General features: G+C 43.9%; 1 protein-coding gene across 2 annotated transcripts in view; it reads right to left on the reverse strand.

Moving 5' to 3' along the window:
• large1 (LARGE xylosyl- and glucuronyltransferase 1) overlaps nucleotides 1-14,414 on the reverse strand; it is a 488,923-nt gene that overhangs the window by 206,657 nt on the left and 267,852 nt on the right. The window contains exon 3 of one of the 2 annotated variants that reach the window (XM_068051292.1): nucleotides 5,894-5,974. The exons of the other annotated variant lie outside the window; for it this stretch is intronic. Within the exon in view, the coding sequence (XP_067907393.1) occupies nucleotides 5,894-5,974 (81 nt within the window). The remainder of the gene's footprint in view (nucleotides 1-5,893; nucleotides 5,975-14,414) is intronic. 2 annotated transcript variants of the gene reach the window in all.

The following is a 14,414-nucleotide window of genomic DNA, read 5'->3' on the forward strand; positions in this document are numbered from 1 at the left end:
ATGCAGCTGCCCCTTGCCTAAAGTTGCTGTACCATTTATGCAAAAATAACAAATGCCATATTGTTATTTTGACAGAAAACTTCAGGCCATTAACTTCATAAGACTGTAGAGTTTTCTCCACTGCAATGTATTGCCTAGTCCATCCAAGAGCACAGTCAGTACTTTTTTAAAATTTGTTTGTGGGATGTGGGTGTTGCTGGCCAGCATTTATTGGCATCCCTAATTGCCCTTGAACTGAGTGGCCTGCTAGTGGCCATTTCAGAGGGCAGTTAAGAGTCAACCACATTGTTGTGGGTCTGGAGTCACATGTAGGCCAGACCGGGTAAGCACAGCAGATTTCCTTCTCATGACACTCATGAACAACAATTTTACAGTTTTACAACAATGATTTCATGGTCACCATTAGACTAGCTCACAATTCCAGATTTATGAATTGAATTCAAATTTTAACCATCTGCCATGGTGGGATTCGAACCTGTGCCCTGCAGAGCATTAGCCTGGGCTCTGGATTACTAGACCAGTGACATTACCACGACACCACCACCTCCCCTTCCGCCATAAGGCAAACGCTGACCACTGGAGGGCAACCTCACAACTAATTCTGTACCATACTGCTGGATTGACTGTCTATGGTTCGATTTGCTGCTGTCTCCAAAGACACAAGGCGGGAAATGCCTTGCAGCATCCTTGTTTCTCACTCTTCCCCCATAGGAGGTACCAGAAAAGATCTGGAATTGGCCCTTTTCAATCAAACTGATATGTCAGGCTTGTGATTTGCTTTGTTTGCTATCTCCACGGGGAGAGTAACTAGGGCATTAAAAGCTTCATCTTCCTGAAAGATTTGCATTCTGGTGCTCCACAGTTGCTATACGTAAGAACAAGAGAAGGCCATTTATCCGCTCAGACTTGCTCCACCACAAAAAATAGATTATGACTGATCTGTTCGTCCCAACACAGAGGGGGGCTGTGGAATGGGGGGGCTGTACACTGTGTTACACTGAAGCCAAGACACCTGCACATTGATAACAATAAAAAGATGACGTAAAAACAGAAAGTGCTGGAAATACTCAGCAGGACTGGCAGCATCTGTGGAGAGAGAAGCAGAGTTAATGTTACAGGTCAAGAACTTCTGATGAAGGGTGCCAGACCTGCTGAGTATTTCCAGCACTTTCTGTTTTTATATCAGATTTCCAGCATCCGCATTATTTTGCTTTTATTATAATAAAAAGATGACATCTGCCAATTCTATTTAATTCAGTGTGTAAGATGCTAACCCTCTGGCTATTGAATCTGTGCTGCTCAGGTTCTCTTTCTCTTGCCATGTTTGACATCCATTGCAGGTCCCTCTCCATCCTGCCGTGTGGTGCACTATTAATGTACAATGTTCTCTGGCCAGCTTAGGGCTCTGTATGAGAGAGGGACACAATAGAATCTCACCCACCAGGAGCACCTAATGGAAAATCAGGTGCATGCTGCCCATAGTTTTCCATCCACAGCCCAATATGGACTCGCAGCAGGTAAAGTTACTTCAAATTTTAAGGCACAGGAAGAGGCCATTCACCCCAATTGGTCCATGCTGGTGTTTATGCTCCAGACAAGCCTCCTCCCATCAATCTTCATCTAATGCCATCAGCATGTTCTTTTCTCCTCATGGGTTTATCTAGGTTCCCTTTAAATGCATCTATGTCCTTTGCCTCAACTACTCCATGTGGTCTGAGCTCCATATTATAACCACTCTGTGGCTAAAGAAGTTGTTTCTGAATTCCCTGTTGGATTTATTAGTGACTGTCTTATATTTATGTCCCTTAGTTCTGGTCTTGCCTACAAGTGGAAACATCTCTATGTCTATCTTATCAAACTCTTTCACAATCTTAAAGAGCTCTATCAGGTCACCCTTCAGTTTTCTCTTTTCTAGAGAAAAGAGCCAAAGTCTATTCAGTCTTTCTTGATAGGTATAACCGCTCAGTTCTAGTATCAGTTTTATGCCAGGGCACTAAAGACAACAATCTACATGATCTCCAGTGTTAGTTAAGGTTGGGATTAAAACTCCAAAGTCTCTGGTTGGAGTCCATACGATCATACAAATTAGGAGCAGAAGGAGGCCATTCGGCCCCTCAAGCCTACTCCGCCATTCAATAGGATCATGGCTGATCTGTTTCTGTCTTGAATTCCACACTCCCATCTACCCCCAATAACCTTTGATTCCCTTGCCTAACAAGAATCTATCTTTCCCCACCTTAAAAATATTCAATGATCCCGCATCCACCATCTTCTGAGGCTGAGACTTCTAAAGCCGTACAACCCTCTGAGAGAAAAAATTTCTTCTCATCTCTGTCTTAAAAGGGTGACCCCTAGTTCTGGACTCACCCACCAGAGGAAACATCTTTTCCACAAGTCTACAGTTCGAAACATTGGGCTGCTGACTCACATGGGTTATGGGTTCTGTCCATTCAGCTGCCATCTGTGGCTTGCAGTTGTATAATACTGAATTTGTGCCTCTGAGACATGGTATTCAACTTCTCTGAAGTTGAGACACCAGATACATCGAGCCAAAGCAAAATGCAATGTGCAGTGCAGCCTCTGGCCAGTTCTGAGCTAAAATAACATTTGGGGTCCTATATACTTCATAGAAGCCTAATTTCAATATTAAAAGGAGCCTATTGCCTGAAAAAGGCAGTCACTTTGGACACTTGGCAGGAGACCCCCTTTCAAAATGGAGCTGTTAGCAGCCTGGGTATTAAAGGGGCAGAAATGATCCCAAACCTATTTTGAGGCCATTAATGTAAGGCAAAGGGAGCGAGAATTGACCCTAAACTATCTACAAGGTACCTGAACCAGTTATGAAAAACCACAGGACTCGCAACAAAATTAAGAATGACACATTTATCCATAAGTACGTTGAGTTTAAGGAAATTGTCCAAGTGAATCATGCTAGTCAGAAGAATGTGCAAAATCACCAGATATATATGCGAATAAGTGTCACCCACTCTAATTAGGCCAGGTCTTCAATTAGATGCTTGTTTCCTGTTGGTTTCTACCTTATTTTACGGAATAACTTCATATAAACCAACGGAATTGTTGGGTTCAACTGTTGGATTCTTCATCACACAATCCTGTTTGAGTATCTGCCTGCTTTATTTCACAGCAATATTTCTATCTAAGGGAAAGCAATCTGCACTGGCTATGTACTTAGCCCAATGATTGATGCGTGCGCTGGAACTATGGTAACAAGCAGCATTTCAACAGCTTCCATCTCAGATCGGTCTGAATCAGTGTAGTTTCAAAGCATCATGGCATTAAAAGGAGGGAGGGAGGGGTAGAATGGGGTTGCCAAGGGGAAAAGAGAGGCAGGTTAAGTTTGAGGAGGGAGATGGAGAACTGTTTTATTGTGAGTGGAGGTGGAAGACTTCCAGGGTTACTGGTGCAAGGAAGATGAGTGGTACTATAAACTGGGAGAACGGGAAGAAGAGATAGCCAACCTGTTTGTGAAAGGAAAGGGAGTTGTACAGGGCTCATTGGCTCACTGTGTCACTAAATAGGGCTAGGGTAGAAAGGCCTCTGTGAATTGGAACATGGGTTGAGGGAGGGGGGGAGGGTTTGTAGGCAGGAAAATGACTGTTGAAGCCAGTCTTATAAAAATATAAAGTACTAAATTGTTTCATATAAAAGTTTGTAAAGTGAACTAGAAAGCATAATTTTTAAAATTCAAACTCCTTTGAGGTACCAGAAATGGATCACCAATTTTGTGCAGCTAAAATCTACCTTTCTTTCAGGTTTTCATCTACTTTAGTTTGCTTTTTTTCCTTCAATACCAGTTGGATGCCAGTTAGGTATTAAAAAAAACCCTCGTAATGACTTGGTTCCACATCATAAGCTTATAATCAGGGCCATTCTAGTGTTGTCAGCTTTTGTGAGTATTTTACGTTGGCAATGTTCAAGCAAAGGCCCCAAATAACAAGACTTTCAGAGAGGAAACTCTGGGGCGATGTGCTGAGTTCCAGGAAGAAGGTCTTTGAAAATAAAACAGGAGTCAATTCTTTTGTAAATCCTGCTTTAAGCGTTGTGACAGGAAGTGTGTTTCTGTAAGAAACATGAGGAAAAAGAACCAGAACAAGAGTACTGTAAGCAGCTTAGAGCTAACCTCAAGGCTCACAACTAATTATTTTCAGTTAAAAATGTAGCCAATCTAAAAACTCCTGAGGAAAGGGAGAGAGATACAAGGGTCAGTTGGGGATAAGTGAGTATTAGCAAGAGAGATATCGAAAGGAGGGCGAATATTGTTTGCAAAAGATTATTTTTTAAAAAGCAAGATTAAAGACTAGATTGATCCTTTCAGGCTTCGTTTGGGAAATCAGCAAATGGCAAATGTGCTGGAGGAGTTCTAGAGACAGCTGCACATCCAGTCGTACTGGCTTCAGAATCTTTAAAATGAATAAAAGGCAATGAATCATGGTTAAAAAACTCAAAATGTGTCGATTTTGACTTTTGGGCAACCGATTGGCAGCGTGCCCTTTTCGGCCTTCCATTTTCAGGGTGAAGAAGCCCCCAACATTCGAGGCTTTGGCCTCATTTAATTCTGGCAGGCTAGCAATGGGGCAGAAAGCAGGAACAGGGTCCCAGGATGACAGAAGCACAGATTACTTTGGTGGTGCACTCCTACTCTTCCTGGGCTGACAAAAGTAATTACCCTTGGTAGGTCTCTTTGGTTCCATCACCCGTGGAAATAGTCAGAGTGTGCATGGCAAAGACTTCAGCCAGCTCCAACCAAAAAATAGGAATCGTGGGCCATGCTTACATCATAGGACCTCGATTTCGATATTAAAAGAGGCCGATTACCTGAAACAAGCAGGTGCTTTGGACACCTGGGGTTAGCCCCCATTCAAAATGGCGACAGCCAAATTGCTGGTATTAATGGAGCAGTATGGCATCCGACCTTATTTTGAAGTGTTAACATCAAACGAAGGGAATGAAAATCAACCTCAAACTATCATTAGGGTACCTGGACGAGGTGTGCTTCTATACTATACATGAGTTGAGAGATGAATCACCCAGATGAAAAGGCATATAAAGCCCACTTCTGCTCACTTGCTCCCAATGGGCCAGTTTAGGAAAATAGGAACAGGAGGAGACCATTCAGTCCCTTCCTGAGCCCATTTCCCCATTCAGTTGGATCAGGATATCGTAACTCCATTTATCTCCCTTTGCTTTGTACCCCTTGATACACTTACCTAACAAAAATCTATCGCTTCAATTGACCCCCAGCATCCATCGCCATCCAGATTTCAACAACACTTTGTGTGAAAAAGTACTTCCTCAATTTCCTCCTAAATGGTCTAACTCTAATTTTAGGAATCTATCCTCTCATTCTTGATTCCCCCACCAGGGAAAATGGTTTCTCCGTTTAACAATTTAAGCACCTCAATCCAATCACCATCAATCTCCTATACTCAAAAGAAGCCAATTTAATTTAGCCTGTCCTCATAATTTAACCTTCTAAGCCCTGGTATCATTCTGACTAGTAGGTTCCAGCTTGGTTTCTGGATGGATCTTAAGCCACCACCCTGGGAAAGGAGAAATGGGGAAAATTCAACAGACAGCCTCCAATGTGACCGCATTGAATACAGGCTCCTTTCCATCACAGGCAGCAGTGTGACTCTGGAGACAGACATGTTCTATTTCAGAAAGCCAGTGGTGAAGGATAGAACTGGAGCCAATCCTTACACTTTTATATTTATTTACAGAGTTATAAATTACAAGCATGCACCACTTAAACCAACAACCACAGTTTTAGTCTCTGTCTACTTAGAGGGGCTCAAGTGAATCCCCAATAAATGCCCACCAACTGCATACAATTAAACACAATTAATATACAATTTACAGTATGTGCCACTACCTTTGCCTGCGCCGCCATGAAATGAGGTCCTGCTAGAAGAGGGTATCGGGGGATTTAACTTCCACTGTTCACTGGATACAACTGCATTAAAATAGAAAGATGTGAATTTGGTGGGAATGCACTAAACTGTGTGCTAGAAACAGAGAGGAGGAAAATAAATCCCCACGAAGAGAAAAGAAAGTTTAAATCTGACTAATTTTGGTTATTAAATGAAACCTTTGTGATTTACCTCATTACTAAAAATAAACCCAGGAGTTTGCAATCAGTCTGAAACTTTGCAATCATCAATTTCCCTTCTAATTGCACCCTGATGTCGATGGCTTGGCATAAAAATGTTTGGACAAAAGGAGTGTATGACTTCATTAAAAATAAAGCAGATACAACAAGCAAGCATCATTAAAACTAAATTGATAAAGTTTGAAGGGAACGCGAGATGATAGAACCCTAATGAAAACTTCCCAAAGTGACATTTGCGAGGCTCATACAGGGAACTCATGCAGTGTCTATGTTTGTTAAATTGCCCATTTTTTACTGTCTGCTGACTGAAGGTTGAAAATAATCTATTCTCAGAGCATGGTGTTTGTGGGAAAGCATTCAGGACATGTCAGGAAATGAATAGGGTGATGAAGACTCCTGATTAATCATTCCCACAGGACCTTAGCAATATTGATTTGTGTCAATAAAGTGTGGATATACCTCTCACAGGACTTGAAATCAGGGTCATCACAGCTAGAGGTATAAATAGTCAAAATATTAAATACTATGCACAGCAAATGCTTTAGCTATTTCATTCTTCTTCTGTCTTTTTAATGAACTAAATTGATTGGAGGAGATCAGAGTGGAGGGGAGGAGAGACAGGGCTGAAGGATGGGGAGAGTACAATCAAAGGAAATAAGGGATCATTCCACAAAGGACCAAACTCTCCTCGCCACTTTACTAAGTTTGGGTTAGTTCCTTTGGCTCATTATTTTTAAGTTCTAGCTGTTTCATGGATTAGTTCTTCAAAGCCTCATCAACATCATGTCCTGAAGTCATTTTTACACTAGGCAAAGAGTTCCTCAATAAGCTCAAACTGCCTCTTCAAAGACAGAGTGCAATTAACCAGAGTTATAATCAAGAGTGCCTCAGGCTATGGAAGTGGGTGAACAGGTTCAGGTACCACAGTTTGCAGTGAATGAAAAAGGCACACAATGGCAGGCTGTGCTGGTGCCAGCTCCAGCCTCATTACAATATGCTAATTTTATTCATCTTCTTCCACCCCCATCGAAAGGGCTGCATAATTAATCCACTGATCTGACAACCTGATGATGGCCTCTTTCAAATTAGAGCCAGGCTGTTCAGGGGTGATGTCAAGATTCACGTCTCCATACAAAAGGCAGTGAGAATCTGAGAACTCTCTCCCCGAAACAGCTGTTGAGACTAGGTCAATTGAAAAATGGCATACCTGTGATCGATTGATTTTTGTTAGATAAGGGTATTAAGGGATATAGAAGCAAGGCCAGTAAATGGGGTTAAAATACAGATCAGCCATGATCTAACTGAATGGCAGAACAGACTCGAGGGGCTGAATGGCCTACTCCTGTTCCTATTGTCATGCAGGCCCCCACCTGCCAAGAATGAGACACATTAATTTCGCCACATGAACATTGATTTTTAGACTGTTACTGGAGTAACGAAAGAACTTGTTATTTAAAAAAAAACAGCCCCCTTGACTGGAAAGACATTTGCATAGTAAGAGACAGTACTTGGAAAGGACAAAGGGGCCACTCCCTTCTCCAATTTAATCCACAATGGACTTCTGATTACCAGACATTGATGGTGGAGAGGCCAGCATTCCAGGTTAACTGCTAAAATGGCCGAATACACAAACAGACATGGTCAGACCAGTTTAGTCACATGACTAACTGGCTGTTGGAGTTATTTTGAATTTGAATTTGAATTTGCCACAGAGTTTCACATCTCAGCAAGCTCTTCACTCCTGGACTGGAAAAGATCTCTCTCCTGTCTACTCTCATCTCATTCTCACCAGCTTCAGAATCCATTGAAAATATATGAACCCCAAGAGAGAAAAGTCTCCTACAGTGAACAAGGTTTAAGAAGAATACTGGGCCCCAACAAAAAGCAAGATCTACCTACAATCAAGCAAGCTCGAAGTACAGTAACAAAAACCCTCTTCAGAGATTGTCTCAAACCTCTTCACTATTTTTCTTCTGCTCTTCTCTGTCTCTATTTGCATGTGCATATCGGGTATGCATACCAGTGTGGGGCGCGGCATGTATCCGTAGGAGTTAATCGAAATAGAGTTTCAGTTTTAATAAATGTCACTTTTCTTCCTTAAACCTAAGAAGGCCTGTTTGTGCTCATTTCTTTGCCTTATAATTGGAAAGTAGTGAGCAAGGATTCACCAAGGGGAGCTCAAAACGCAGTGTGTTTAAAAATTAACTCCTGTTATAATAAGACCAGGTGAAGGCTGGAAGAGACCCCTAGACACCTTTTTCACCTGGTTGTAAAACAATATTAAAAGTTAATAACAAAGCAGAGCACTCCAATAGCACAGTGTAACACGTGGCATAAGAAGATCCCAGATTACAGGTCTGTTCTGAGTTAGCTAATCTGCACTGGGGTTGTAATTAAGGCAATAACTAAGCAAGGAAAAAAGCTGTTCCTGATTGATCTCCAGTGACCTCTGCTGGAGAGTGTAGAGGTCAGATGAAGACAGCATGCTATGGAACTGATTGTAGCCATTCCAATTAGAACATTAGAGCGCAGTACAGGCCCTTCGGCCCTTGATGTTGCGCCGACCTGTGAAACCATTTGACCTACACTATTAGAACATTAGAACATTACAGCGCAGTACAGGCCCTTCGGCCCTCGATGTTGCGCCGACCTGTGAAACCATCTGACCTACACTATATTATTGACAATGGACTCAGAATTCATGGAGGTGCAAGAGATTGTTCCCACCACTTGCAGCACACACACACACAGAAGGGTGAAAACCCAACAACCTCCACCTCTCTGTATGGCATCTTCTGGGAGTGAGGGAATGCTGTAGTCATCAAGAGAGGAACATTCCTGCTCAAGAATAGACCCCAGTTGTGAGAGCCACCACAGGACTGGCCAAAGCTGATCAATTTAGTGATTAGTGAATTAGTCCATTTAGCTGTTTCACCTAATTTGGAAGCAACTCCCTTTTCATATAATTGCTTGGAAGCAATGTGGAAAGCTTCCATTTCATTCACTGGGCTTTAAAATCCCAACAAATCTGCTGGAAGAAAGGTCATCATTCGGAAATATTGGGCTAGATTTTCCAGCTTAAAGGCCAGGAAAATAGGGGGGGAGCCGTGTTGGAATGGCTCCCTGCCGTGGGGGATCTTCTCCGGGCTGGGCGGGGAACAGGATTGGCTGCCTAGTCCATGGAGGTGGGCAACTAATTATGGTAGTTGAGACCCCAGTTAGGGGCGAGTTTGTGACATCACTTGCATTTTGCTGCGGGTGGAGCCGCCCCCCCCACCCCCCGCTCCACCCACTCCTGCCGCGTACAGAGGCTGGCATCTCCTTGGAGGCAGCCTTCCTGTGGCAGGTTGGGGGTGGGGTCATTGGAGCCGGAGGCTCTATGCTGCAAAGAGAGGGCTGCATCCATGAAAGGCTATAATCGCGGCCAAGACTGATTCAGCAGAGGGGTTTCCACTTCCTCAATTGAGCGACCAGTCTAGATGTCGGTTATTTAATGCCCATTCTACAGGCTAGCAAGGGCACCTCCATGTTGAGGTGCCCTCCCGGTCCCAGACCTGCCTCAGCAGCGCCCACCTCTGATTGGGCCTGCATCATTGGGAGCCTGCCAATTAGGAAGCTGCCTCCTGGAAAGTTGCTCCAGCACTTACACTCCAGCAAGTGCGGACTTGGGATGCCATTTGGTCCCAACATTGGGCTCCCGAAGCCCATGGCACTATCCAGCCCATAAACTTCATTTCTTTCTCCACAGATGCTGCTAGACCTACTGAGTATTTCCAGCATTTTCTGTTTTTAATCTGCTGCTGCACTGTAATCAATTCTGGGCATCATACCTCAGGGAGGATATAGAGGCCTTGGAGAGCGTGCAATGCAGATTCACCAGAATGATACTGGGGCTAAAAGAGTTAAATGATGACAAGGTTGCATAGACTCAGCTTGTATTCCCTTGAATATAGAAGATTATTGGGTGATCTAATTGAGGTGTTTAAGATGATTAAAGGATTTGATAGGTCAGATACAGAAAAATTATTTCCTCTGGTGAGGCAGTTCAGAACAAGGCAGCTTAATCTTATAATTAGAGCTAGGCCATTCAGGGGTGTTGTCTGGAAGCAACAAACGATAGTGGCAGTCTGCAACTCTCTCCCTCAAAAGGCTGTAGAGGCTGGGGGTCAACTGAAATTTTAAAAACTGAGATTGATAGATTTTTGTAAGCTAAGGATATTAAGGGATATGGAACCAAGGCAGGTAAATAGAGCTGAGATACAGATCATCCATGGTCTAATTGAATAGCGGAATAGGCTCGAAGGGCTGAATGGCCTTTCTGTTCCTATATTACTTTCTCGATTTGCTATGGTGCAGTGGCAATCTTGTCTCATCTCAACTCTAACCTTAGCAAGTGGGTGATTGGCTTAGAGATCAAGAAGGGATGTTGGACTGAAAATAAACAGTTGACTTCCTGAGTCGCGGGATGGTTAAACTGAAGTGCCAATCATTTGTCCTGACATTCACTAGCTGGTCTCCACCTCTTTGCAATAGATGAAATAAGTGTTCAGCTCCAAAGATTTTCATCCCAATCATAAAGAAATTATAGAATTCAGAAACCTTGGGACATTGTTCAGAGAAGGTGAGTCCAATGTACAGATCCCAGTTCAGCTTGAAAAACTATAGTGTCTCTGCCTTGGTTCAGTAATATCACACTGAGTCAGAAGATCATAAGCTCCAGCCTCTCTGTCGAACTTGAACACATTATCGCATTTGACACTTCATAGTACTAAGTGAGGGAATGCTGCAGCGTCGGACGAGATGTTAAACCAAGGCCCTGTCTTCCCTCTCAGATGGATGTAAAATATCCCTTGGTACTATTTGAAGACGAGCTGGTGAGTACTCCTGGTGTCCTGATCAATATTTACCCCTCAATCAACATCAGTAAAAAAAATACATTATCTAGTCATTATCTCATTGCTGTTTGTTGGATTTTGCTAGTGTAAATTGGCTACATTTCAACAGTGACTACACTTCAAAAGTACTTCAGTGGCTGTAAAGCACTTTGGGACATCCTGAGGTCATGAAAGATACTAGAAAAATGCAAGTCTTTCTTTTTCTTTCTTTTAAAGTACTGAATTGGCCATGAATCCTATTTTTTTTAATTGAACATGTAGATCCAGCCAATAACGTGAAAGTACACCACTGGAATTCTACGTTTTTCAGCTGAAGAGCAGCTTCTGAAAGCAAGAAGATATTAGTCACGATTTGAAGTGTGACATTGACGGTGAGGCATTGAAGTTTGCGCAATGTGAAAAAGGACAAAAGATTTTAGCTCATTGTTTAAGGTAAGAGTAAAACTAATTCCAGCCTCCTCATCTGCCAGTGGTACAATTATCATCTCTCCAAAAGAAATCAATAGGCAATTTAGAGCCTATTATGAAGGACTATATTAATACAAACACTCCCGATTCAAGAGGTCTTTAGGCTTCCTGCATCTTAAAACGTGCAAAGTTTCAGCCAACACACCGAAAACTCTTAGACAAAATTCAGTGGCAACTCCAGTATCAAGTGCATGTGATCCAGGTTACTTCTCAAGAGCTTGCATCACCTAGATTCTGAGATAATAAGCAAGCCACACACCACTTGAGCACATAATCCATGCTGATACTCCAGTGCAGTATTGAAGCAGTGCTGAATATTGGAGCTGCTGGGCTGAATTTTCACCACAGAGGCGGGGAACAGGAACCAGGTTTGTTTTCGGGTCAGAAACTCGCCTCCGGTGGGAAACTGATTAAAGTTTCACAGGGGTGAGACCTGAATGGACATGGAGATGGGATTCCTGTCCAATTAGAGCCAGTGGGGGTGGGAATGGATGTGGGTTAGATGTAGTGTGAGTCTGATTTAGACTCCCCATGGCCACCATCACTGACGTTGCTGATTGTCCTGAGGGAGAAATCAGCTGATTGTGTCAAAGCCTTCCACAGCACCAGAGGGAAGTGAGATGTCACAGGAGAGCAGGAGGCCTGGCACCCTGGGCAGGGCTGCCCCTCACTTCACCAATAGTGACCTGGATATAATGTTGGAGGCCATGAGGGAGAGGAGGGAGGTCCTCTTCCCAGAGAGTGGCAGGAGGAGGCCACCACATCACACAGAGCACACTGTAGGTCAGGGGGTTATGTTCTTACTGTGCCTGTCTATTGTTTTCCTCTAATTGCTCTGTATAAAGCAACACGTCTGGAAGTCCTTTTAGTGCTGCCGTGACAGGCAAAGTGATATGAGGTGGTGAAAGAGGTATCAGGATCCTCCATGGTCAGGGCAAAGCCTCTGGGCAGATGTGCTTCCTTCATTGGAAATTAGTGATTAGATGTTCCAGGTTGCATCTTCCATACATGTGATAGCGCAGGTATCTCAGACTCCCTTCCACACCATGCCCCTCAACCTGGGTGAGAGAAGCTCAGTTGAAACATTCCTCGATCAGGAGATCCCCGATATTCATGACATTCTCACAAGCCCTTCGCCCTCTGAGCCATACCCGACCACCTCGTTGTGCAGCCGAGGCACCTCTCTGTTCAGCGTCATCTCCTTCCACCTCCTCCTCTCTCACCCTGCTCTTCCCCTAATGAGCTGTCTCCTTCGAGGGCCTCTTCATCCTCAAGGTCCACACCTCTCTGCAGGGCCATGTTATGGGAAATGCAACAGACCATCACAATGACAGAGACCCTTGCAGGAGGGTATTGGAGGGCACCATCTCACCTCTCCAGAAACCGGAATCACATTTTCAAAGCCCGATGGCCTACTCAATGGTTGCCCCACCAAGCAGGTGGCATTGCTTGTATTTCCTCTGTGCCCCTGTCTGGGGCTCTCATAGAGGAATCAGTAGCCAACTCTTCGAAGGATATCTCTTGTCCCCTAGAATCTATCCACGCACTTTGGGGGTTCGAGTGAAGATCTGAGGCAGCTTGGAGTGGTGGAGGATGAAGGAGTCATGGCAGCTGGCAGGAAAGCAAGCGCACACATGGAGGAAGCTCTTGTTGTGGTCACAGACCAGTTGGATACTGAGAGAGTGGAAATGCTTCCTGTTGATGGATCTTACTGGATGCCTTGATGGCCACATGGGTGAAATTGATGATGCCCTGCACCTGAGGGAATCCAGCAACAGTGGCAAAACCCAATGCCCTCTGTCCAAGCAAAGCTCCATCTGTTGCGAAAAGAATATACTGTCCAGCTCTGGCAAAGAGGGCATCAGTGACTAGGTAGAATGCGTGGTATGCAGCCGTTTGCGAGATCCTTGCAAAGCGAAGTGAAGAAGTTCAAGGCCCACAGTGACTTTGATGGCTACTGGCTGGGCATATCGGGCAGTACTACGAGGTGTGAGGTCTTTGGCAATGAGGTCACAGATGTCTGTGACCATCTAGGAACATCTGAGCAGAAGTAGGCCATTCAGCCTGTCAAGCCTGTTCCACCATTCAATTGAATCATGGCTGATCATCTACCTCAATGCCATTTTCCCGCGCTATCCCCATATCCCTTGATGTCATTAGTTTCCAGATATTTATCCATTTCTGTCTTGAACATGCTCAATGTTTGAGCTTCCACAGTCTGCTGGGGTAGAGAATTCCAAAGATTCACCACTCTCTGAGTGAAGAAATTCCTCCTCACCACAATGGCCTACGCCTTATTCTGAGACTATGTCCCCTGGTTCTAGACTCGCCAGCCAGGGGAAACATCGTGTCTACATCCACCCTGTCATGCCCTGTAAGTATTTTGTAAGTTCCAATGAGGTCACCTCTCATTCTTTGAAACTCTAGAAAATACAGACCCAGTTTCTTCAATCTCTCCTCATAAGACAATCTCGCCATCCCAGGATTAGTCTGGTGAACCTCTGTTGCAGTCCCTTTTCTGAAGATCTAACTGGGAGGGTAGATAAAAGGGAACTAGTAGATGTAGTATACTTGGATTTCCAAAGGCATTTGATAAGGTGCCACACAAAAAGTTAATACGCAAGATAAGGGCTCATGGAGTCGGGGGTAATATATTAGCATGGATAGAGAATTGGTTAATGAACAGGAAGTGAAGAGTACTTATAAATTAGGCATTTCAAGTTGGCAGGCTGTGACTAGTGGAGTGCCGCAAGGATCAGTGCTGGGGCCTCAGCTATTTACAATCTAAGAAGGCGAATGGCATGTTAGCCTTTATTGCGAGCAGGTTGGAGGACAAGGATAAAGAAGTCTTACTACAATTGTGCAGGGCTTTGGTAAACCACACCTGAAGTACAGTGCGCCATATTGGTCTCCATATTTAA

Source organism: Heterodontus francisci, chromosome 18 (assembly GCF_036365525.1).
Source record: "Heterodontus francisci isolate sHetFra1 chromosome 18, sHetFra1.hap1, whole genome shotgun sequence".
Taxonomy (NCBI): Eukaryota; Metazoa; Chordata; class Chondrichthyes; order Heterodontiformes; family Heterodontidae; genus Heterodontus; species Heterodontus francisci.